Source organism: Hetaerina americana, unplaced genomic scaffold (genome assembly GCF_022747635.1).
Source record: "Hetaerina americana unplaced genomic scaffold, ioHetAmer1.1.p SCAF_11, whole genome shotgun sequence".
Classification (NCBI taxonomy): domain Eukaryota; kingdom Metazoa; phylum Arthropoda; class Insecta; order Odonata; family Calopterygidae; genus Hetaerina; species Hetaerina americana.
In genome coordinates, this window is record NW_027286181.1 from 37,658,881 (window position 1) to 37,686,316 (window position 27,436).

Here is a 27,436-nt window from a genome sequence, read left to right on the forward strand (position 1 = left end):
AAGATAATAAGAGTTCAGTGTTGATACTGAGATTTTAAAAAATAATGCATGAAAGTCTGAGGGTGCTTGGATAATAGTTCTGATGTTATGTGGAAGTAATATTCAGTTAAGGTGTAAAAACTACAGTAAAATTAATAATTATATTGTTATTTTTTTACAACTATACAAGATATGGCAGTGGAAATATTTCAAAGCATGTATGAGTTATGCCTTTTAATTTTGATTATGAGGTAATCTACTGGCTGAGGTAGATTTTCAATTGGTCAGAACTACCAAAGTAATATCGTCTCTCCTAACAAAACAGAACCCAGCATCATGTGTGACTGCAAGCCCCTTGTCATCTCCATGTACTTCCTTTCTCCCTTCACCTTGTCAAACATACCTATCATATTCCTTCCCTTTCCTAATTTGCCTAACATTCTCCCCTTTGTCACAGACTTAAACATATCACTGTCAATCAATATGCTTTTCATCCATTTTTCCTATCTCCTTCTGATTTTTTCTAACAATCCCCTCTCCTCCCCCACCATGCCTAGCACTTCCTCATTTGTTTTCCTTTCTGTCCATTTCACCTTCTCCATCCTTCTCCACGCTCACATTTCAAAAATTTCCATTCTACGTCTATCATCATGCTTCAGTGACTATGTTTCTCTGCCATCCATAACTATGCTCCTTATCAAAATTTCAACAGGCCTTTTTTCAACATACTTACTCAACGTCCCTGTCATCAACACCCTCCTTGTGAAAGCCTCTTTGCCTTGTGCAATTCTTCTCATTTCGTCCTTACTAGACCATTTTGGTCCAAAACACTTCCGAGATACGTAAACTGTTCCACCTGCTCTAGTTTTTGCCCTCCTGTTTTAATGTTTGACTTTACCTTTCTCTTTCTGGAAGACTGCATAACCTTTATTTATTTCTACTACCTTGATCAAAAGTTCCCGGAATAACCACCGTGTGGCGCTCCCATCGTTCCGATTTGAGTTCTGTTTTTTTTGTTAAATTGGTACATCTGTTGTTGATATTCCCTTCAAATCTTAGTGTCATAACTTGACATTTGCAAAAGTTACGGTCGGTTTTCGGTATGTCCATCAGTGCTTCCTGCGATTTTTCCATTACTTCCTCTCGGCTGCTAAAACGCGTTCCCCGTAATGGTTTTTTAACTCGATTGAACAGAAAGAAGTCACAGGGAGCCAAATCAGGTGAATTCGGTGGCTGTTGGATGGTATTTGTTGCATTTTTCGTCAAAAAATTACGAATAATGATAGCACTGTGCGACGGTGCGTTATCATGGTGCAAAATCCACGAGTTTTCTGCCCACATTTCTGGTCTCTTTCGGCGAATTGCTTCACGCAAACGTCTCATAACGCCCAAATAATACTCTTTGTTTACTGTCTGGCCTTCTGGCAAAAATTCATGATGCACTACACCGTTGTAATCCATGAAAACCGTCAGCATTGCCTTCTTTTTTGACTGAAAACGACGTGGTTTTTTTGGTCTCGGCTCATTTGGTGAACGCCATTCACTTGCCTGATGTCTGGATTGCGTGTCGTACCCAGTAATGATCCTTTTGATGAATGTGGGATCGGATTCAGCCTCGCAAATCATGTCTTTTGCGACGTCAACACGGTCTCTTTTTTGCATGAAATTGAGGTCTTTTGGCACCAACTTTGCTGCTACACGACGGAAACCCAAATCATTAACCACAATGTCTTGGGCGGATCCATAGGCAATGTTCAAGTCCTCCGCTATTTCTCTGATGGTTAATTTGCGGTTATTGACCAACATTTCTTTTACTTTATCAATTTTTTCACCGACTTTCGATGTCGATGGTCTGCCACTGCGTTCATCATCTTCGATTGACTCACGACCACTTCTGAACCGCTCGTTCCACTGGTAAACGACCGTTTTTTTTAGAGAATCGTTGCCGAAACACTTTTCCAACATTTCCAACGTCCGTGCGCCACTAAATCCGTTTTTTACGCAAAATTTAATACAAGTTCGTTGTTGCAAATTTAAATCCATTTCTGCAATTGTAAAAAATCGCCAACACACACAGAGATAGATGTACTCTTGGCTACGTAACTTTTGCAAATGTCAAGTTATGACACTAAGATTTAAAGGGAATATCAACAACAGATGTACCAATTTAACAAAAAAAACAGAACTCAAATCGGAACGATGGGAGCGCCACACGGTGTTTATTCCGGGAACTTTTTGATCAAGGTAGTATTTATTTTCATTCCATATCTATTGCACTAAATTTCCATTTGATTCAGCAATGCTTGCAACCCCTTGGCTGACGGACAAATTAGAGCTTGATCATTAGCAAGCCTAACTGATTTTATAAATTTCCCCCTGACTTTCATCACTACCTCCAGTTTTTCCCATGCTTCTTTAAACTTTTCCTCCTCATGTACATTGAACAGAGCAGGTGATAATGGACAAACCTGCCTAACACATCTTCCCAACACTGCTTAATTAGACTCTCCGTTCCCCACTTGCACCTGAGTGGTCTGAGACATATATTGGTTGCAGATTAGCCTCCTATCTCCCTATTTCTATTCCTAGTTTCTGCAGTATTTGTTAGTTTTTCCCAATCTACTCTTAATCTAATGCCTTTTCAAAATCTTCAGAACAGGCAAAAATGTCCTTATTGTATTCTATATTCCTCTCTATTGGTGGTCTCATTACTGCAATGGCATCACGCATTCCTCTCTCCATCCTGAACCTGAGCTGTTTATCCATTAAGTGATCATTTGCCCCACTCTCTATCCTTTTGTTGGTTATTTTGAGAACTAATTTAGCTGCTCTTGAAATCAAACTTAAGTGTTCTGTAGTACTCACATGATGTAGCCTTTACCTTTTTCGGAATAGGAAGTAACACATCTCAAGAATTTTTCTGGCCAGATTCTTTTGTCTTAGAATTAGTCCGTATGGATTTCCACCTCTTCCTAACCTTTTAGCAGAAATGTTGTCCAACCCCATGGCATTATTTGATTTCATTTCCCTTAATGCCCTTTCTATCTCATCGTCAAGTATGCCTGAACCTAAGCTATCTTTGTCTACGTCATGTTCTTTTTCTGTGTCAATGCTTGTTGGGCTGTTTTCTGTTTCAACTATTATCTTACTAGACTTATCTCTAGCTGTTAACACTGATCTTTCCTTCTTACTACCTGAGTGTGTCTTAACCTAACCTTTGTAAAGTGCATCAGTTTCACCTTACTTCTGCTGGCTTTCCATATCCTCAAACTGCATCTTCCACCATGCTTCTTTTGCTCCATTTGTCACCCGACTCACCCACATTTTATTATTTTCCTCTTTGTTCTTCTGTCTATATAGCTCTGTATTTACATTCTTCCATTGCCCTCTCTCCTCTTGTCTTTCTAATCATCTCATCAATGATGAGTATTTGCCTTGTCCTTCCACTTCCTTGTTGTCAACTGAGGCATGATTGCTATCATTTTGCTTCTGTCAATGTGATGTTCAGGATGGAATTACCTAGCATTAAGCGCTGATGAATTGGAATCCCAATCTCCAGCAATAAAAATGCTCACTTAAATACTACTAATTAAGTGTTGTTCTGTTGAGTTTCGGCAAGCCCCGACAATACTCTCTCTTGTTCTGACCAGTTTGCTGATTTCGTAGCTTTGTTTAGAGATAAGTGATGGGATGATAGGAATAATATAGGGAAAAATAAATTTACGAGGCTTTAAGTTATAGGAAATGAAGTAAGTCTTGCAATTATTTGAAGAAATATATATTTTTAATGCAAGTTTTGATTGAGGAGCAAATTCAAATTATGGAAATATTGGCTTTCTACATTTTGTGTTATGGCAGTGACATGACAATAATTTTCTTCATTAATAGCAGTTAATCTTTCTTAAACTTTCTAGGTGGCTTCTCCTGTACTCCAAGTCCCTTCATATCCTGCCAGTGCAACAAAGTCAGATTCAACCCTTTCTGCCGGAGGCTTTACATTTTGGTCCAACAAACAACCTTTTAGTGATAATCAGAAGTCTTTAATTTTTGGTCAAGAAAGTGGAACTCCAAACTCATCTTCAATTGATACCCAGAAGCAACCTCTGTTTGGCGTTGGGAGTGTTACTCCCAAGGCAAAGTCAGACATGTCATTGAAAACTGAAGGAGTGTCTGGTGCAGTTGTGGTTTCCACACCCTCTGTTACACAGCCCCCTGCCACTCAATCCACTTTCAAATTTGGCACAACTTCAGCAAAGCCTGCTGAAGGGTCATTGGCTGCATTTAAGCCTGAGGAAGGGTCATGGGAGTGTGGCAGTTGCTATGTGCGAAACAAGAAGGACATTGTAACATGTTGTGCTTGCGGTGATCAAAAGCCTGGGACTGTGGCAACTTCTAACACGGTTGCACCCAGCCCTCAGACAGCCTTCCGATTTGGAATGCCAGATGTAGCAGCCAACATGAAAGCTATGGGCTTAACTGATGTTTCAGCCACAACAACATTCACATTTGGGTCTACAAGTGTGGTGTCCACTACTGCCAAGCCTTCCGAGGATATGTGGGCATCAAACAAAATTTTTGGGGACTGGTCCTCTGGAACAACAGCATCATTTTCCAATCCAAGCTTCAATGCCGAAACCCCATTCAAGTTTACATTTGGCAAGCAGCCAGCGGAAGGTAAGGTCACAAAAATTTATATTAATGATGAATGAAAAGTTAGTTCTGCCCTCGTTGAATGAACCCAGATATGTTGAAAATTTCACCCAAACATTTCTCAATATAAATCTATTCATTGGAAGTTTATTACTTCAATTTCAATACTTATTTATTCATAATGCCCTTCAAAAAAGGATGTTTAACATGGGCCATTAAAGTTGATCCTAGTAGGTTCAGTAAAAAGTGCTAGCTTAAAAAATATTAATTGTAATATCTTCATTTTCATGAAAAAATGTATGCACCTTCTTGCATTGCCTTGGGAAATAGAAATGTTTGATCTTAATATTTTCAAATATCTATTCAAGAAGGGAAAATAGCACTCCGACTCATGTGTTTCTCATTTCTTGATGTATACTACCTTGATCAAAAAGTTCCCGGAATAACCACCGTGTGGCGCTCCCATCGTTCCGATTTGAGTTCTGTTTTTTTTTGTTAAATTGGTACATCTGTTGTTGATATTCCCTTTAAATCTTAGTGTCATAACTTGACATTTGCAAAAGTTACGTAGCCAAGAGTACATCTATCTCTGTGTGTGTTGGCGATTTTTTACAATTGCAGAAATGGATTTAAATTTGCAACAACGAACTTGTATTAAATTTTGCGTAAAAAACGGATTTAGTGGCGCACGGACGTTGGAAATGTTGGAAAAGTGTTTCGGCAACGATTCTCTAAAAAAAACGGTCGTTTACCAGTGGAACGAGCGGTTCAGAAGTGGTCGTGAGTCAATCGAAGATGATGAACGCAGTGGCAGACCATCGACATCGAAAGTCGGTGAAAAAATTGATAAAGTAAAAGAAATGTTGGTCAATAACCGCAAATTAACCATCAGAGAAATAGCGGAGGACTTGAACATTGCCTATGGATCCGCCCAAGACATTGTGGTTAATGATTTGGGTTTCCGTCGTGTAGCAGCAAAGTTGGTGCCAAAAGACCTCAATTTCATGCAAAAAAGAGACCGTGTTGACGTCGCAAAAGACATGATTTGCGAGGCTGAATCCGATCCCACATTCATCAAAAGGATCATTACTGGGTACGACACGCAATCCAGACATCAGGCAAGTGAATGGCGTTCACCAAATGAGCCGAGACCAAAAAAACCACGTCGTTTTCAGTCAAAAAAGAAGGCAATGCTGACGGTTTTCATGGATTACAACGGTGTAGTGCATCATGAATTTTTGCCAGAAGGCCAGACAGTAAACAAAGAGTATTATTTGGGCGTTATGAGACGTTTGCGTGAAGCAATTCGCCGAAAGAGACCAGAAATGTGGGCAGAAAACTCGTGGATTTTGCACCATGATAACGCACCGTCGCACAGTGCTATCATTATTCGTAATTTTTTGACGAAAAATGCAACAAATACCATCCAACAGCCACCGAATTCACCTGATTTGGCTCCCTGTGACTTCTTTCTGTTCAATCGAGTTAAAAAACCATTACGGGGAACGCGTTTTAGCAGCCGAGAGGAAGTAATGGAAAAATCGCAGGAAGCACTGATGGACATACCGAAAACCGAATATAAAAAATGTTTCGAGGATTGGATCAAGCGCTGGCATAAGTGTGTTGCAGTCGATGGGGATTACTTTGAAGGGGACAATATAGATTTAGATGAATAAACTTGTATTTTTAATGTTCTGAATAAATTCCGGGAACTTTTTGATCAAGGTAGTATCTCGTTTAAAGCTAAAGCAATTATTTGCTGCATTTGTTAATTATTTGCTGCAAAGTATTGTCCAGAGTCTATTTATAAATTAATAACTTTAGAATTGATTTGTAACTGTCATGAATAGTGCTTTTTTTTCAAAAACAGTTTCATTAACAGTGAGTCAAGTTTCTCGTTACAATCTAATTGTATGTGATAAGTTTCTTATGAGGATTTTGTTAATTTTTATGTCAGTAATATCATAAGTGCTAAGTAAATACTCCTGCAACTTCTACTAATGATAATTTCATTTTAAATTGTTATGTATAATGGCACTGAGTAAAATGTTGATATCATACATAATTAAGCCCAGACCATGTTAAAATAAGATTTGAATTACCTAGCATGATAACTGCTAAATTTATTTTTCTGTGAAAATTCAGTTTTAATAGAAGAGCTTTGGAATATGGAAATCAAGTAGAGTAATACTAATTAATAAATTTTAACCAGACATGTTGGCATCATAAGTCTCATTATTGATTTCAGCATCCTCTCAGGAATTCACATTTGATAGTAACCAGAAATATGAATTCCACTTTAAAGGAGTTGATCCAATACCCTCAAAATCACCATCAGCTAAAGGCTCTGCTTTGAAATCTCCTGACCGCCAACTATCCCATGATGAAAGTGGTGGCAGTGACCTGTACCAAGAAGAAGATGATGGTGATCATATACACTTCCAGGTTTGTTGACTGTTTTCAGTGAAAAATCGTCTTGGACATTATTCTAATTTTTTTCAAGTAAAATGGAATTTTCTAATTTAATCATGCAATTAAGTTAATCTCATTTTTTAGTATATTTATTTATAGGCAATTATCCCATTAATTTGTTTAATTTTACATTATAATCACATTGAGACAAAGTAATAACCATTAGGTTTGATTGTTCCAGATTTCTCAATGATGTAGTAAAACACATAGTTCATGTTTTTGGGGGAGAGTGAAAGGAATTGTGCCATCAAGGTTCATGAAAAATTGAGGAAGGGAAATTAAATATTGGACAGGATTAGTTAGAATATAGTCCTGCTGACAGTGTGCATCCCAAAGGTTGGTTTGATTATTATGTATTGATAGTGATGCACACATCAGCAATGTCAGAGATCGATATGGTGCAGTAGGTGCTGCAATAGTTTCCCACCCTGAGGGCCCGGGTTAATATTCCAGTGTTGGCAAGATTTTTCAGGGATATCCCAATGCCTAATTGGGAGTGCTATGTTGGGAGCACTTTTAGTGAGTATGTCATCCATTGGATGGGACGTTAAACTGTTGGTGCCTTTCGTTAGGAGTAGGCTAATGCCAATGCTGGGTTTCTCGCCACCCTTCCTTAAGTCCCTAAAATCATCCTACCCATACCAGATTATCCCTCTATCCCTTCTGGTAGAAATGACCTCGGCTGTCTGTTGCCTCCCCTAAAGCTACTACTAATCATGAATGTCCAGATTTATAGTGTAATAGTAAACTGGAAAATTTAAAGTGCAATATCATGCATAAAAATAAAGTATTTGGTTTTGAGAAACATTAAACCCTCGTGTAGTGAGAAAGTTATGTTCTTTGAAACCGCTGTTCTTGTAAAATCACATTATATTAAGAGTTAATTAAATTCTTGAATTTTATATAGCAATTTTATGGACATGAAATAATTCTTCTAAAAGTAATTTTGTATTTGAACCAGAGTAAATGTGTTGGTTTTTGTATCTATTCATAAAGTGAATGTTGTATTGGAGTAAATTGGCACTTAGCAGCATCCTGGGGTTTATCATGTAGTATTTTCAGAAGCCTGATGGCCAGCAGAAGCTGTTTTCTTTACTAATTTAACATTGTGGTGATGAAACCACATTTAAAACATTTCTAGGCAAACAGGGCTTGCAGATAAGGTAACATGAGTGGACACCACCAGATTTTTTCACATAATATTGTATATGTAAAGTAATAATAATAATAATAATATGTATTAAAAGAATTTGTTGTCTCAGGCGTAACTTTGTGGAATTTGCATAACATATTGAAATGTAATGAAATAATTGACTTTGTAATTCCACACACTTTTGTCTCAGGCGTAACTTTGTGGAATTTGCATAACATATTGAAATGTAATGAAATAATTGACTTTGTAATTCCACACACAAAAGTGTGTGGAATTACAAAGTCAATTATTTCATTACATTTCAATGTATTAAAAGCCTTGTCTGGTAAGATGGCTGATTTCAATGATGCGATTTTTTTTTTTGATCATCTATCCGTATGCATGTTAGTTTTTCAACCATACTGAGGAGAAAATTAGATTTTGACATGCTTTTAATGCGATGCCAGCAGTAATTAGCATTGTTCTCATTTTTTCTCATGGTGTGGATTGCAGCATCTTTAACCCCGTATCTGTACCCTGGCATCATGGTTCTCTGACCCAATATTACTTTTTTATTCTTATTTGGTCAGCAATTTCAATTTTATAGCCCAATTTATAGTATCATAGCTTTATGCTCCTTGACAAATCATTACATTGTCATTCCATTGAGAATTAATTTCAAGACTGCTGGAACCAGAAAGCACTAAATGGTAGGGTATTAGCTTATACACTGACACACCGATACTTGTGATAATTTGCATCAACCACAAATTCTGCCTATGCAGTCATGTTTCAAGAGTTAAAATATAGTAACAAGAATTTTGAAAATTAGTGAAAACATGTTCTTTGAAAGCTGGAAATGGTGAATTTATACTTGTGGTGCTATGGAAGTGTGAGAGCTTTCCATTTTTATTTCTGTAATGAATACAGTTGATTCACCAAAAATCTTCATGAAAAATTGGTGTTGCAAGTTTCCAATTGTTAATGTCTAGAATAACTTATGCATATTTTTAATGGGTCAATAAATTATCTCTTGACTTCATGAGTCCATTATTATATGGTAAACACAGCCTGCATTATCCTGTGACTGGACAGAGACTGTATGAGTTATACTGTGGTATTTTTCCAGGTTAAGTGAAATAACGAAGATTAATTTTTTTAACATGATTTCATATCATTTCTAAGTATTTCCAAGCTAAGTGAAACAAACAGCAAGAATAATAGTATACCGAATAGCATAAAAAATGAAATAAACTATGAAAAATGGCATAATGAAGAATGTAAGTTCAGAGAGAGACTAATGTTTTTAGAAAATTTGTCATTTGCTTCAGCGGTTTATAGGGAAACAAAAAAATCGATTAAAATATTGTTATTTTGTGGTATATTATTTCAAAGTTACACTCTTTTTAGTCATTTCCTTTGTCCTTCCATAGCTTGTACCACCTTGATTTGTGATAATTGAGTTTTGAAAACATTATCTGTGCTGCCGCTACTAACTAGCAAAAATTTCAATTCTTGCATAGCGCATATTACGTGCTCATTTTCCAGGAGCTGAATGGTATTAAAAAAATTGCAAGAAATCTACAGAAAAATCTGTCATAATTTTCTCTGTTTTATATGCTTTGTTTGTGTATACATATGTAATTAAAATTAGCAAAAAGTTCTGACAGCTGGCTAAAATGGTGATATCTTTTTACTAGCCAGTCATTCCACTTCCTGACAAAGTTCCCTTGCACACTGGTGAAGAGGATGAACAAATTCTTTACCAGCATCGGGCCAAACTTTACCGTTGGTGTGCTGGTGAATGGAAAGAACGTGGCTGTGGTGACATAAAACTACTCAAGCACCAAGAAACAGGGAGAGTACGGTGAGTAATGAAAAGTTGGTTTTGTAGATTATGCTACTTTCGTGAGCAATCAAAGAATGTATCTATGGCCATTCAAATAAAGGGAAGGCTAAGTATCTACCTTAGTGCCATACTTATTGTGTTAACTTTATCCTGAATGGTTTGCTATAATAAGGGATATTTCATGTTGATCTTATTTATCCCTTATAATCAGTGTTTCTTTTGCAGCCTTTACTTTGAAATATGTGCCATAAAAAGGCTGTGTGTATTTTACTATTTCTGGTTCATCAGTTGCCTCATCCCTTTTCTGAAGGCATCTTGGGAGGCGAGTTATTATCCTAACTCCTCTGCTGCCTTTTGGGCCACTGCTTCAGATCTTAAAAGTGATGTGTGTCCTGATTCAAAAGTGCTTGTCATTCATTAGCTTTTGCTCTTTAGCACCATCCATCTACAGGATAGGCATCCTTGAATCCTTGAAAACTGTGGTAAAAACCAGGGAGTAGAAAAATTTTTTGAATAGCCTGGAATTAAATGATAAAACCTGAAATTAGAAAGTTTGTTACTTGCGTACAACTTACATAGTGAACAGTAGAAGGAAAAATGACTTATTTATTTGAATTTAATACTAATAGGGCTTTTTGTATTTTGTCCTATTCAAATCAGTGATTGACTTGCATTGATAGATATTTATGTATTTGTGGTTCCTGATTGCTTGCAACATAAAAAAAACAATTAGGCATTATGTACATAAGGACATGTCTCAGACTGCTCAGGTGAGGGTGGGGAACGGGGAGTCCGGATGGGCAGTGTTAGGAAGAGGTGTAAGGCAGGGTTGCCCATTATCACCGTTGCTGTTCAACCTGTATGCAGAGGAAATGATTAAAGAGGCATGGGAAGAATTGGAGGTAGGAATGAAGGTGGGCGGGGAATTCGTAAAATCAGTTAGGTTTGCTGATGACCAAGCTTTAGTTTGTCAGTCAGTCAAGGGGCTGCAAGCATTGCTTAGTGAATTGGAAATTCAGTGCGACAGGTATGGGATGAAAATCAATATTAAAAAAACAAAGGTTATGCGATTCTCTAGAAAGAAAAAGGCTAAGCTGAACATTAAAATAGGAGGGCAAAAACTAGAGCAGGTAGAACAGTTTACGTATCTCGGTAGTGTTTTGGACCAACACGGTCAAAGTAGTAGGGACGTAAGGAGAAGAATTGCGCAAGGCAAAGAGGCTTTCACAAGGAGGAGGGAGTTGATGACGGGGAGGTTGAGTAAGGATGTTAAGAAAAGACTCGTAAAAACTTTGATATGGAGCGTAGCTATGCACGGTGCGGAAACGTGGTCATTGAAGCAGGAGGACAGACGTAGACTGGAGGCTTTTGAAATGTGGGTGTGGAGAAGAATGGAGAAGGTGAAATGGACCGAGAGGAAAACAAACAAAGAAGTACTTGGTATGGTGGGCGAAGAGAGGGGTTTGTTGGGAGCAATAAAATGGAGGCAGGAAAAGTGGCTGAAGGGGGTATTGACTGGCAGCGGGATGTTGAAGACTGTAATTGAGGGGAGAATGTTAGGCAAACGAGGAAAGGGCAGGAACAGGATTGGGATGTTGGACGGGATGAAGGGAGGAAGAAAGTACTCAGAGCTGAAGTGGGACCTGATGTAGAGTAGGATGTTGTGTTTTGCTAGGGGCCACAAATTATTTAATTAGTAATTACGTCCATCCAAAAACCTACCTTAACCGGTAGATTACCTAATAATAATAATAATGTACACAAGGTTGTCATTCATCTTAAAAAAGTCAAAAACTTAAAACTCAAGAGACCAAGCAGGGTTTTTCTATATTGCAAGAAAGATTTGTATATTGGTGAGTCATTTTTAAAGATATTTTAATGAATTCATTATCTATCCATGAATGTCTCTGTTACAGGATGGAATACGCTAAGGGAAATATTTGCTTGTGTATAGTTATCAGATCAGAAGTCATTGGATTACATCTGGGTAATGAAGCAGTAAAAATATTAGTGAAAAACATTAATAAAGGAATTTTCAGGCTTGAAAACCTGAAATCAGAAACCATTCAATTGCTGGCCACCTTGTTCTCTATCACTTAGCAAAGAAGAAAAAATTCTATTAAACACCGAAATAGAAAACCAAATGTTTGGGCCTAAAATTATTTGTATGCTATTTATTCATGTTTTACTCTGATAATTAGTGATATTTGCCCATAATATCTTAGTAAATGTATTATGACTTTTATCACCACATAATGAGCAATATATTCCTACATTAGAACCTGCAATTGTGAAAAAATTTGGAAAAAGTATCTATTCACTACAGGGTGGTACCCTGAAGTAACTGGAATCGTTTTGTAGTGAGTGTGTGGACATTGTAGTTGAGGCTTGTGTCATAAGATGGCTCTACCTAGGACTGTTCTGCTTCATTCTGCCAAGTGGCATCATTGATTTGAGTTCTACTGCCTCTAGGTTAATTTTTTTCTGAGATCTCTTTTGCTATATCGCTGCGCTGCAGCAGGCAAAGTTGTGATATTTTAAGCAGCCCACAAGGAATCTGTTATGCTTGGTTGGTTAATAAGTGATTATTCCCACTCCAGGAATGGAAAATTGTCACTTAAAGACCACCCTCTAAAGAACATTGCATAATTGAGGAATCTGTTGCTTTGAGTGGTGAATCCTGGAGTTCAGGGTTTTGAATTATAAATTGCAAACAAAAAGTTGCCACAAAATTTGTGAGTTAGTGATTTATTGTTTGTTTCAAGTTTCTTGAACCTTCTTCCACTTTCTTTGCCTCTCTCAGGATGCTAATGAGGCGCGAGCAGGTGCTTAAACTGTGTCTTAATCATTACGTCACCGATGAGGTTAAGTTAACACCCAAAGGTGATCGTGCATGGCAATGGACGGCAGTTGACTTTTCTGAGGGAGAAATGCAGCCGGAAATGTTCTCACTTAAATTCAAATCAAGTGATATTGCACAATCTTTCAAGGAGGCTTTTGAATCTGCTAAGGTAAGTCAATTTAGTTGATATGAGTTCTTTTATTTTCTAAAATTGAAAATAAACTCCTTTGTGGAGGGTTTTCAGGACTCGCAAATGTTATCTGCATATTATCACTCATATTCAAGTTTATAAGGAATAGGTGTATGGCAAAATCTTTTAATTTAAACTTTTTATAATTTTGGCTTTATGAAAAATTATTAGGTTGAAATTTATTTACTTGACTGATGGGTGTTGGGTGGGTGACAGTGAGTTGGAATGAGTAAGGGTTAAAGTCCAGGCTCCCAATGGTCCTCTTTATTAAAATATTCTGAGGAAAAAAGATCAATATTATTTGTAGGTTTCAGTAATCAGAAGATAGTTCTATGTGGAATTACAGATATGTAATTTATCATCATGTGAAGCACGTATTTGATTACTTAAAGGCACATAAATGTCAATTCATTTAATTTCTTAGATAAGGAGTAATAAACAACAATTTTAGCTGTGTATATAATTCAATGTCTAACTTCATGAATTTGTATAATTTATAAATAGCTAGTTTCCTGAAAGCATTTTTAAACAATTATTTTAATTTGTGAGTTACATTGAAATAATTTAAGAAAGTCAGTCACCCTTCAGATATGTTTATACTGTAGCCTGTTTTTAATGAAACTCAAACTGAATCCATGCTGTATGTTAATAAGTAACATTCCGTATTCTCATGCCATTGATTTGGATTTTTAATGACATTGTCATTACTGTTGTTATGCATAGCCTAATGTTTCTTGATACTACAGTAGAGCATGAATTATCTGTCATCTGATTTTACATTAGGCAGTTTATCGGAGGGACTCATCCCGTAGAAGGCATTCCTTCTCCTACACTCGGTGCATTCCTTGTCCCATGCAATATTGTTTGTGGCCAATGGCTGTAGTTAAAGTGCTACATATCTTCCTCTCGCTAGAAAATTTTTTCCTGCCTCACTCAAGTAGTTTATTGGTGTAACTTAAGGTGTTGAATGTGGGTGTGTATGAACTGAAACGTTGTCATCCACGTTAGCAAAATTCGAGAGAGAAAACACATTTGTCGCTTATGTTTTGGTAGAAATATTTCTGAAAAATGCCTGATTATCAGGAACTAGGAAGTGTAATAGTGTTAGATATTTCATAGAAATGAAGTCTTTGATAGTTTACAATGAATCTGTATGGAAATTATCTATCACTAACAGTTATCCACCTTTAAGATTAAGACTCTTCTCCTTTAAAACCACAGATAAGTCATTCCTTTTAACTGTGGTTGCAATATTTCTTGAAGCCCTGAAAAAATTTTAAACTAAAATTGATCAATATTAATTCCTTCAAAAATGTTTTGTTTGAAATTTTATTGGATGTGAGTAATGAAAACTTAGAACAAAGGCACGATATTGGCCTTATTAACTGCACTTTATTTCCGATAGTCCATCTCCCTGAAGTCATCTTGTTATTTGAGAGTGAAGTTGAACCTTGAATTTTATTATTTTATATCAAAGAGGTTGACTGGTGTTATGTGTAACTGTGGGGGAACTTATATTTGCAAAGTTGCTTAGTAATTTAGTGCAATCATTGTTCTACTCTTTCTTGTTTCAGTGTGGTGGAAACCAAATTTCACCAGCTGAAGGAGGTGCAACTCCCAAGACAACCACTGAAGCCACCACACCTTCAGTCACTAGCCCTGCTACCAGTGCTTTCTCCTTAAGTAAATCACCTGCTATGACAACTTTCCGCTTCCAGTTGGATTCAGATGTAGGTAGCAAACCTGAAGAAAAGACACCACCCTGCTTTTCATTGGAGGGTCTTTTTGGTGGGAAGAGTCCAAGTGCTGAATCGCCAAGGTCAAACCAGTCCCCAGGTGAGTGTCCTTTAACAGTGGATGTGAAGTTGTTGAAATTTATACCCTCATGAGGAAAAATATGTCAAATCTTTAGCCTTTTGGTTCGATGATGATGCTTGAAAGGTCTTTGACTGTTGATTGATTCTATCCAAAGTTGTAATCAATGACCTTTTGGAACATACACATCATTTTTTCTAATTTATATATTATTTAAGGTTTTTAAGTGAGTTATGAGGACACAGTACAGTGAAAACATAAATGTATATCGTCTTAAGTTGACATATTCCTCAAATTGATGTTATTATTTAATAGCCTGGAATGGCTTCAGTGGCATTGAAATAAAATCTCAACTTGAGGTTTTTCATCTCAGAATTTGCTTAAAATTGCACTGCCCTTCACAAAGGATGGCAATTATTGTTAGATTTTTACCAAGGTTTCATGCATAAATTTAAGATTTTATGTTTATCTTATGCTTGTGCCTTAATTAAATTTAATTTTTGCATATAAATTGATTACTAATAGATAGGTTAATTGATTTTGTCATTTATCACTAGAGAAGTGTGTAGGTGCATCTGGAATGGGCAAAAAATTGTTATTTTAGAAGCAGTTTTGTTTAATTGCCAAAAATAGCCCTAAGAATATTGACTGCATTTAGTTTAAGGTGTTCTTAAATTTTAATCTTGATGTAATTGCTAGGAAATGTTTAAAAGCTAGTAAATAACATTTATTTCTGGAATCAAAGAGTACCTCAGAAGAGACCAAGCTTAAAACAGTTACAAAAAACATTGCTTTTCATATTTGTTGATTTTTTCCTCAAACCTTAAAAGTAAGTAGCCATCTTAATTTTTTTCTGGGGGCCCTCAATAGCTTGTAAACTAATGATAGATTGTGTGCCTACTTTGTGGTGAAGAATACTTCATGATGAATTGATAGTATTTACTGATATTGCATATGTGTGTAATAAACATAAATAAACAGCAATCTATAAGTGTTTGCATTATTTATGTTTTTATAATCCTAAGAGAAATTTAATCTGTAAAATAGAAAAAGCTTTCTCTACCAGACTTCATTGATACTAAAACCTTAATTTTATATATTATTTCACTGGTCTCCTCACAGTGGTAAGGCTCAACCCTTGGGCCACTCCTCTTTCTGATTTACATCAATGACCTACCTAACTGCTTACCAAATAATGATGGAATAATACCAGTGTTGTACGCTGACGACACTAATATAATAATATCAACACAAACATATCCCAGCCTTGTGGAAAAAGCTAAGTCTGTCACACTTGCTATAAACAAGTGGTGTACAGACAACCTTCTAGACTTAAATGTAAATAAAAGTAAAATAGTAAACTTTACACACAATAAGAACATATCAGATGATCTGCTGGTAAAAATCAATGACCTATCAATTGAGCGTGTGACAGAATGCAAATTTCTAGGTATTTCTCTATGTGCAAATATTTCTTGGGATACTCATGTAAAAGCCCTCCAACACAAGCTCAGTTCAACTTGCTACTTATTAAGACACCTGTATGAAACTACAAGTAAAACTGTACTACTCAATTTGTACTATGGGGAAATTTACTCAAATATAACCTACAGTATAATATTATGGGGATCAGCTGCTATTTCTCAAACCATCTTTAAAATGCAAAAGAAAGCTATTAGAATCATCGCCAGGAAACCTTACAATGCTCCATCAAGGCCTATTTTCCATGAATTAAATTTGCTACCTCTCCCATGCATCTACATTATGTTTTTAATTCTATATATAAAAAATAACATCGGCAACTATTCTCTTAACTCTGCCTATCATCATCATTACACCAGAGGCAGGAATGACTTCCATTATGGGAATATAAGAACTAAAGCATTGAAATTAGGACCCAATGAAATGGGCATCAGATTATTTAACAAACTACCCAAAAGTATCAAGGATACACAGGGAACTGCCGTATTCAGGCATAAACTAAAAAGATATCTACAACGCAATATGTTTTACTCGGTTGATGAATATCTCAACAATATTCCCGACCAGTAAGTTCATACTTTTAGTTTCTAGCAATGGTAATGGTCTGATTCATGTTTGTGATCAATGATTTTTCTGAATTTGATATTGTATGTGCATGTTACAGCCGATGTTCATGGGTTTGTACCAAACACTTATGTAACTATGAGCATCTATTCTTTTATGTATCTTAACTGAGCCTGTGTCTTTGCTCCTCATTGACGTGCCTTATATCATGTACATACTTCACCCACCTGGTATTTTTGTATTGTGATCTCTGGGCAAATAAAAAGTAATAATAATAATAATAATAATAATAATAAACTTAAGGTTTCTCTGTGTGCAATTTTTAATTAAATGGTGATTTGACATAATAAACTCATTTTAACTTCAATTGTAGAAATTGAGGTAATCTATGAAGCAACTCCCTCAGAGGAAGAGAGGCAGGCTGCATTGCGATTGATGCTTCCAGCAAATTTCTTCAACTATCGAAATAAACCACCCTGTCCTGGTTGTCGTGGCTGTGAAGATGAAGATGGGGTGCCAAGGAGGAGGACCGCCAAACCTGAAGAGGCATCACAAGTTAGTATAAGTTTCTATTTATAGTAGGAAATTGTAACCTAGGTGGCGAAGGAATAGCTTTTGAATGGAGGGTTTGTGCTACAAATCTACATGATATAACAAACTCGGAGAATCCAAGAGTGATATTTTTTGGTCCAAGAACTTTTGGTGAATCATAGGTTGCACAGGGAAAATAATTAGGCCAAGATACTTAGCAACTAGAAAAATTTGAAAGTTGTAGAAAATTTTCAAGTCTCTGAGAAACATTTTTTCACCAAGCATTCCCAGGCAGGTGGGCCTTTAACTATGGTGATTTTGAACTTATTTAATGCAATTGTTAATTCTGTCCCCTGAGGCGACTCCATGAATTGGTAGAAAATTATTTAACTATTGCCATGATGAAGATGATTGGGGACAGTTGCCAATGATTTGCTAGAGTATTAATATGGGAAAGTGGTGTGAAGTTGAGAGTGTGAAGCATTGGATCTCCAAGTTTCCCTTGTTGTGGATATACCCAATAGGTTTTACCCAAATGACTCAAATATCAAAGAGATTTGTTATGATTTCCAATGAGAAAGTTTGCCAAGGATTAGATTCAACTTGCTTGAGATGCTCTCTGAAAGAATTTTAACCTGAGCTAGAATTTAAAAAAATGGCTACACATTGGATAGAAATGACTCCACTACTATTTCTAATATCACAACTCAGTTTCAGAAAAACATTGTCATCATCAGATGTAACTATAAAATTTTTGCATCTGTTATTGAGTCGGGTAGGTGAGAGGGGGTAATAGCATTGTTATGGAGAGGTGAGGAGGTATGGAGAAGGAAGAAATACATGAAAGAGGCGAAGGTCATTGGTTATTGTTGGTTTTTGTTTCAAGATTAGGTCGATCTGACAGGAATGTTGAGGGTAGAGTGGTGTGGTTTTTATGATAATTCAGACGTTGATTATTGGGAGTGGGGTGAGTGAAATTCCTTGTTTTTTTGGTAACTGCAGTATCTACGATTTAGCAAGCATCCAGTCTCTTGCTGTTCTGTGTACAGCAATCTAGTAACAATTGGGATTGTCAGAGATATTTTGTAAAATGAGAGGCATAACTTTTTCTGCATAAAACAGCTTGGATGTTCATTAACCGCTCAGTTCAAAACTCTTTAAGTCTGAACAATCCTCCACTCAGACCATCTGACATAGTATCACATACAATATACTGGAATTCAAGGTAGCTTATTTTAAGGAAAGTTACTGATTATGTTTTCCTGAACTCATTTAATAACATGATTTGCTAGCATGTCCATGTGAAGTTAATAATGATAAATATAAATGAATATAAAAATAAAATATAGATAATACCCAGTAATATTTTTATTATGTGTGTTATGTGCATATTCTAATTTATTATAGATGACAGCTTCTAATTTGAGTAATGAAAGTCATCATACAGCCTGTAATATGTGTAGAATGCACAGGCAAAAGCACCATATATTCAATTTTAATTTGCAGACTAAATGTTTCTGCTGTATATCTCCTGGCTATGAATTTAAATACTGAATATCCAAGAGGGTTGGAGAATCCATTTTTCTCCAGATCCAATTGATAGTGAACATAGAAAGCATTAATACTGTTTTTGTATTTATTTGTAAATTTTGAGATTAATAACTATTTGCTAGAGTGAAAGAAATAGAATTATCAAATTGTATTTATTTATTTTTCAACTCTTGTTTTTGATCCATTCCAGGCAGTTACTGCAAAATTAAGTGAAAATGTAGTGACTTCTGTGGCAGATAGTACAACCAAAAGTACAACTGAGGATGGAAAAGATGGCGATGCAAATGGCACTAAGGCTGAAGAGGGTGACTTTGGTATTCCATTTTTTAAAGTAGACCCAAACCTATCTTTTGCCACCCTAGCTGCCAAGCCTACCAGCACTTTTGCATCAGGTGAGTCACCCCAGTACTCTTTAAGTACTGAATTGTGGGACTACTTCTTGAACTTCTAAGCTTAATTCAGCTGCAAGTAATTAATTTACATATGACTTTATTATATTTGTTAGCAGTTACGTCAAGTCCACCATCTTGGGGAAATGTAAAAACTCAGGTATTTGGTTCTCAGCAAAGTAAGGATAATAAGAAGACTGCTGGAGGAGATAGTGATGGGGAGGAGGAGGAAGGAGGAACAGTTGAAACACATGACCCACATTTTGAACCAATCATTCCACTGCCTGCCCTGGTGCAAGTACGAACTGGAGAAGAAGATGAAGTCAAAGGTGATTTATTAGAGGAGACCTTAAGTAATGAAAGCAATTAAAATGTCAGTTATTTATCCACAGCTCTGCGTGAATGGAATAATAATATTCCTTAATGAAAGTAAAAAAGAATATTAATGCACTGCTATTAACAAGAAAAAAAGGATGGAGAGTTAATGTGAAGAGAAGGTTGAAGGGACAGGGTGTGTTGCAAACTGGTCATTAGGTATGAAAAGAGGGGAAGGAGAATTTTGAGTACACACATTTAGAGGTGTTAATGAATGAAATCATTAATGCAATTAATCATGCAAGCTTTCCATTACCTTCTATTTATTTCATGAATCGACCTCAAAATCAAGCTACCTATTGAAATGGAAAAGAAAATACAGGCATGCATCAATTTATGATAAAATAGTGTTTTTAGCTGTTGTACCATTGATATAATTCCATTAATTTGACCTGTTTTGCATATTATAAGATAGGATAAGTATTGGATCAGGTTTTTATGAAATTTTAAAGTCTCAAAAACCATTTTTTCCCGTTGTAATTTTCAGTTGTACTGAAAAAATGCATGGCCTCTGGAACATACTTAAATGGTACCATTTGCAGAGAAAATATATTTATCCATATAATTCGTTGATGTTGCTGAAATATATAGCGGTTACAGATGGTGCTCATCCACATGGTTGGACATATCAGTTTGCAGATTTTAGTGGCTTTCATGGGTAGAGCTATGGGAGTATTTATTTTCAATTTTTTAATAGATCACATCGTAATGGAAATTAGTGACTTAACGATTTTCATAGTACAATAATGGCCTTCAGAAGGGAAGAAACATTTCACAGCATAGAGATTGTTGAAGGGAGGGCCATGTTTTGGTTTGGAAGACTGTCACAGAAGAGGTTTCCTGCCATTAATTATTCATTTTAGAAATTTTCACAAACTTATATTTTAGTTAGGTAGCATTGTATCATCTGGAAAATTTCAGTATGGAGTGAGTGCTTGGTAAATATCTCTTTATTTCATATCAATTCTGTTTCACAATGGTTTATTATTATTATTGACGGTTTGCTAAGTTAATTCTTTTCTAGAAAACTATGAAGTACAAATTTAGACACTCTGAAAATAAAATAAAACCTACAGATAATTAAGTAGTTTTATCTCTGGGAAAGAAAAAACTTAATGAAAGTTAAATAATAAATGCTTTGTTTAGAGTTGTCATTAAACTATTTAGTATTTGAGGTTCATTTGACTTCTTTCAAGCAGCCTTTCAAGCAGTTTACTTCAATTTATATGAAAGACGTCCATAGAACAGTGTGTGAATGAGGGTGCTACATGGATATAAAGGGCCTTGGACTGAGAATGAGGGACCTGATGCCATATTGTGACTTGGACAATTATAGCTCCAAAGAGAATTTTGTGTGAAATGAGATGATTTGTGAATGGTCAGCACCCAGAGAGGTGTGTGTCCCATGTTTTGTATCTCCTAGATATTAGTTAAAGCAAACTAAAGGAAGCCCAATCTTCCCTAGGTAGTCCTAATGTCCCATCTTGCCTTCTCCTTTATGAGATGATGAAGAGACTTGAGGAAAAAGTAAAAGAGAATCTTTTTCCATCACCTAATGTAGGTAAGAATAAGTAAGTCTCATTACAGCTTCTGGGCCTTAAAGGCAGAGGAGTTGACTCATCTCTCCAAGGATCTTCAGAGGAAGGCTAAGAAATAAGGAATTAACTTGAACTCACGTAATATGCACCACTTTTTTAGCAGTGATATCTGAGAAAAAAGGTGTGCATTGTACTTATATGGTTTATATGGTACTGTTTCTAGTATCATGGTATATCAACCACAAGAAAAATTTTGCTTGGGTATATGAAAACTGATAATTCTTACTTATTTAATGTGGCACTTGACTTTGGTGCTTGAGGGCCCATTCGAATGCCCCAGTCTAATATTTATTCAGTATTTCGATCAAATTTTATTTCATGATGCTTATCCATATTTTTCATTTCTTCTGTTTAGTGTTTTGTGAAAGAGCAAAATTATACCGGTTTGATGCAGACACAAAGGAGTGGAAAGAAAGAGGAGTAGGGGAGTTAAAAATCTTGTTTCATCCAAAAAATTATACATACCGTTTCTTAATGAGGAGAGATCAGGTAATTTTTTATATTTTTACTTTAAATCATAGTAATGTTCACACTTTGCTGCAAGTCTGCTGCAATATTTCACAATAAAATAGTCTACCATGTTTTTCAAAATTTTCTAGATTTTCCTAGTATTTAGTATGAAGTTTAATTATATGTAATCATTGAAAAAAGTAATAGCTAAAAAAAGACATTTATGTTGTATAAAAGATTGTTTCTACAGCAAAAGGTGGAATTTTAACAGAAATTTGTTTAGGTGTTAAATTAATTTCCAGGGATCATTTATTATCTATCAGCACGACAATGGTGGATTGTTCTCCAAATTTAATCTTTAGGCAGAGTTGTCCTGTATTAGATGTCGCCACTCCATTTATTCATTTATTGACATAAACCATTCCATGTCTGTTCACACTGTTACTCTTTGCTTTGCTCCCTTTGCTTTGCTCCATTTAGAGAATCTCCTCTTTCCTTGAGAAGAATCCCATGTGTGAAATTTTCTTAATAATCTCAAGATTGCTGCACATTTTTCAGTGAACCTGTTATTGTGCTAATGCCAGAAAACTATGGCAAAGGTGATAGCTGATGAATTTTTCATTAGTAACCTCAGCAATTTGTGAAGCCACCATAGTTTAGTAAAAATGAAAAAAATCATGTGGGTTTGTTCTCTGTAAGTCAGAATATTTGCAGCAACATGGATAGTTTTATAGAAGCATGGTATGAAACGGGAGATTTCAAAGCCTTGTGGAAGCAAATTGAATCTATCAACAAAGTGAACAGAAGTGAATAAAACACAGTGGCCTAATCAAAATGACATACTGTGGAACCTTGTACAATTAGTATGATTCATTATGCAATATTTTTTTGGTAAGCAAAAAATTGTTTAGTGAAACAATTTTTTACATGTAAATTAATGTAAAATAGGATAATGTGTTCCATGCCAAAAAAATTAAATTATCTAAAAGGTTTATTTAAAGAAAATTATGTATACATTGTTCAGAATCGTGGATCATGTTCATCTTTCCTTCTATCATGGAATGAAACAAACTGGAATGTGAACTTTGTAAATGCAAAAAAAAGAATCGAAATAATTTTTTTATTATTTATGATATTTACCCAATTCCTTTTTGCTGGAAAGTTGTCTAGAGACATTAGTTTTTGGCATTGCTTCAAAATTTTGCTAAAGAAATTACTAATGTCTAAACGAAAGTTTGGAAAAATGTGTGATCACTAGTTATGCTAAGATGCTAGCTGATTGAGTGCTAAACACGAACTAAAATAGCAGGCGCGCAATCAATCCGGGAATTTCCCTCTTTTCACTCATCTTGGGAAAGATAACTGGTTAAGCGAATTATCTTCGGGACCAATATTTATGCTCGTTATGCCAATTACTTGCAGTGTGAGGTGCTTGATAACCGAGGTTCCCCTGTCTTTAAGGGTTGCATCATACATTCTTTCTTGGTACCCTGAAAGCCACTGCTAGGGTTTGTAGCAGAGGGTGATTACACACCAGACTGCTTTTGATGTAAAATACTCTTCCCTTTTAGCACGGTCGGGTAATGTTATTTTGATCCCTTATTGTTTATTTTAAATGATCATTCAACATGTCAACCTTGCCATTAAGTCACTATGTACTGTTTTGTCAGCTCTCACTTTATGTGACCTGGTGGTGGTGTTAATTTTTACTTTCTAAAGAGCATTAACTGGAGCTTCATATTTCCTCTAATCCTTTGAATTTATTGTCTCCCGTCTTTAAATATTTTAAACTATCTTCTAGCTTTGAATATTGGGAAGGTATATCCATAAGCCTCCTGTAACAGTAAATAGGCATTAGCTAACAATTTGTTGAGGTGAAAGCAATATTTTGTTTCTGAATATTGTTGATCACATGTTACCGACATCATGTCTATAGGTGAACTCTGAGCAACATTTTAACTTGCAGTGGCTGCCGCAGATGCAATACCAGAGTAAAATGAATGGAACTTGAACCAAATATATATTACACATTAACCTAACAGTGTAACATCAAATTAAACTTTTCATAATAAATTATACAAATAAATCACTCATTATTTCACAGCCCATGTACATAAATTGTATATTTCATGGTATGAAGCTGCTGCCATTAGTGATCATTTGAATACCAGGTTTATTACCATTCTTTACCATCAATGGTGTAGTAAAAGTATAAAAATTTTTGAAAAGTTAAATAAGAAAAAGAAGTAATTTTGAACAAAATGATAATTTGAATTTAATCTAACCATAATTATTTATGTTAAAATTGATTCACTAATTAGTAATCAATATTGCTACACCAGGATTCCTGAAGCACAATATAAAATGTATGACTGTTTTATTGCTCTATTATGATGGAATGTTAAATGGGAAGACTAATTCATGGTGAATCTATTGCTTTTAAGATCTCTGTTTAATTTTCTAATTTTTTTCAGGTTTATAAGTTGGTTCTCAACCATCTAATAACAGCAGAATTTGAGCTGAAGGAAATGACAACTTCTGATAGAAGCTATTTGTGGTATGCTTCAAATTACATAGATGAAAAGCAATCCCTGGAGAAGTTGTGTGCCAGGTTCAAGGTATTTTTTCCTTTAAAATATTTATTTTGAAATATTTTTGTCGTGTAAGGCATGAAAAACATCTGGGTACCAAAAAAGTAATATTATATAGTTGTATTTATACTTATTGGTACTTAGATAAAAACACAAGATTTAATAAGTTTAATAAAACCATGCATGAATTAGAAATTAAACCATAATTTAATATAAACAAAAGTGAAGCGTGTAGGGGTGCTGTTTCATTTCAATTCCCAGATCTGTAATCTGCTAAGGGGCAAGAAAGGTGGATGTAGAGTGTTTTGATTGGCTCTGGGATGCTGAGGACTGTGATAGAGGAGAGAGGATTAGGCAAGCAAAGAAGGGGGAGTAATAGGATGGGAATATTGAACCGGAGGAAGTATGTGGTATTGAAGAAAGGTTCATCAAAATGTCTGGTATCAGATTTTGTTAGCCTTGGAGAGCCTAAGAAATGCAATGCTGTTCAGTCTATGCCCATGCAAAATAAATCTTCAATATTGGAAATAATAGCAGTAGAAACCTGGTGTAACAAGAATGGCAAATAATGAGAATTACAATATAACAAGCTGTGCACAAGGTACTGTTCACATAGGTCTTTCGGTAATGCAGGTGATTCCCCACCAGTGTAAAAATTGAAATGATTAAATTTCATCAATATCTTATGATCATATGCTCATTTTCTCAGCTTGCCCTTTTTTTATTCGTGATTTTCCAGATACATGTGCTTTTGTTTTCTGCAGGAGTTACGCATTTTAACCGGAGTGCAGTGCTAGCTCAGCTTGTAAACTGATAATTAATTAAATTCTGAATCTCAGAATCGGCCATTTTTGATTGATCTTCTAAGCAAGGATCAGTCGTTGAATATAGCCCTCAATACCAGCTGAATTTGCAGCATAAAAAAGCACCCAATTAAGGCAAAACCAGAATATATTGGTGAGAGAGAAAAAAATTGAGATTTGAAATGTTCTGGTGTTTAAAAGAGTTCAGAGGAGATGCATAGTTGGACTGAATGAGTCTGGGCTGCATTCTGAGGAAAATATTAAAAAATGTTTTATTTATGTCTAGGTGAAATGCTGTAGTTAAAATTTTGATTTGGTGATATTGCAACGTATTAATGACTGAAGTAAATGTAATTTTCCACTAGTTAAAAATAATGTATTTATGACCAATTTTTGATGTACTATGTCAGGTGCTGAGTGAGTTCAATTTTTATCCCATTTACCCATTTATCAGGGAGAAAAGGAAATAGGGGAGTGGTGGAAAGGTATTGTGAGATGAGGAGAGGGGATTTAATATATTTTTTTGGGAAAGCTGGGTAGAGGATTGATAACTGATTTCGAAATTCCAAATGTAAAAGCAGTTCAGAAGTACTTAAATGAAACTGTGAACAGTCTCTTCTCTAATAACTTGCTGTATAATATGCTGCTGAAAGACTAACTCCGTTTTCTGATGTTTTTAAAACAATAAAAACATCAGAAAAATTACCCAATTCCTGATGAAAGTTACACAACATATGCTCATCCAAGATGAATCCATGGCAGTAATGTTACTTGCCTCTCATATCATGATTAATGCAGACTTCACAATCCTGCAATGGGATATTTTCAAGCAATTGATGGATATTCTAATATGTTTGATTGAGCATAGTTTATTGGATAGAAACTATATAGGTTGTGCTGAGTCCTTGCAAAGTAACCAATGATTTTCCTATTCCCAGAGAAATCTGAAAAAAGGAAAATGGTGCAATGGTTGATCTTAGATTCAAAGCTATGAATTCTGTGCAACAGAGAATATTGAAACAACATTGAATCAATTTTCAAGATGTCTGCTCTACCATAAAATTTTACGCAACTCAAACAGAAATTCCAAGGAAAGAAGCTGATGTAAAGGGATCAACAGGCATGTGTGGGGATTATTCCAAATTAATGGTCTCAACTCTAGATTTCAAAAGAATAAGGAATGAAATATCAGAAGAAGAATTTCAAAATTACCTGGGTTGCATTTAAATTTTCTTTGACCCAAGGGGAAGCATAAAAGACTACTTAAAAATAGTCTCTACCTTGTTTGAGAGAATCATCCTTGAGTATTTAATCATAAGACCATAAATAATTTCATGAACATGTAGAGATATTTTTTTCCTTTTAACAAATTTGCTGTGGGTGAGAACTTGCAAAGCTATTTGGAAAGAAGAGTTTAATGAAAAAAGAAAATTGGTTGAAGGTTTAATTAATTATTATAAATGAAAAAATAAAATTAGAAAAATTATGATAATTAATTTATAATAAATTAGTATTTGAAGTGTTACAGAGACTCTACACCCCTACATTTCTTGGCTTCATCAAGCAAAACAAGATCTGACATCCCAGATTTCAATCAACTTTTGAATTTTTGCGTACATTCCGTTTCAGCGTTAAAATTTTGTGATCTGATTGATTATTAATTGGAAATTAATGATGTTTTCCTATCTCATAAATTGACCTATCAAAGTGGAATTAACCTTTGTCATTGAAAAAAAATTTGTTGTTCTGAAACTTTAAAATCATTATGTAACTATTGGCTACTCTGCAATTTAATGTTGGGTGTCAATTAGTGCTCTTCCTGATCGTAAATATATTACTCCATGACTTGCTGACTATGCAATTTTTGTGGCTACTAGCATTTGCCAAGAACTTGGGATTTTACAATTATATTTATGAATGACAAAATTGTGAAAAATTTAAGGAACTAAAGCATTTTTCATTCTATTATTTTGGAATGCTTGATGCCTAATTTCAATGTAAACTGGACTTTCTTGTAGGCTTAAATGTATCTTATATTTGCAGAAAATGGAATTGGCTAGAGAATTTGCAGAGGTGGTGCAACGTTGTGTGGCTGATCTTGCATCGCATCAGTCCACACATCATCAAAAATTATCAGGTATTACATTATTTATTTTTATTAAAGGGCCTAGAT

The 27,436-nt window shown here is 35.3% G+C and overlaps 1 protein-coding gene across 2 annotated transcripts in view; it reads left to right on the top strand.

The window, feature by feature from the left end:
• Window positions 1-27,436, top strand: part of Nup358 (Nucleoporin 358kD) — an 88,283-nt gene that overhangs the window by 54,828 nt on the left and 6,019 nt on the right. Inside the window, exons 34-44 of one of the 2 annotated variants that reach the window (XM_071599597.1) lie at window positions 3,894-4,653; window positions 6,878-7,074; window positions 9,934-10,100; window positions 12,886-13,093; window positions 14,689-14,950; window positions 17,349-17,530; window positions 19,248-19,449; window positions 19,563-19,775; window positions 21,775-21,908; window positions 24,344-24,487; window positions 27,307-27,400. In XM_071599597.1, coding sequence (XP_071455698.1) covers window positions 3,894-4,653; window positions 6,878-7,074; window positions 9,934-10,100; window positions 12,886-13,093; window positions 14,689-14,950; window positions 17,349-17,530; window positions 19,248-19,449; window positions 19,563-19,775; window positions 21,775-21,908; window positions 24,344-24,487; window positions 27,307-27,400 — 2,563 coding nt within the window. The remainder of the gene's footprint in view (window positions 1-3,893; window positions 4,654-6,877; window positions 7,075-9,933; window positions 10,101-12,885; window positions 13,094-14,688; window positions 14,951-17,348; window positions 17,531-19,247; window positions 19,450-19,562; window positions 19,776-21,774; window positions 21,909-24,343; window positions 24,488-27,306; window positions 27,401-27,436) is intronic. The other variant, XM_071599598.1, reaches the window with a different exon arrangement.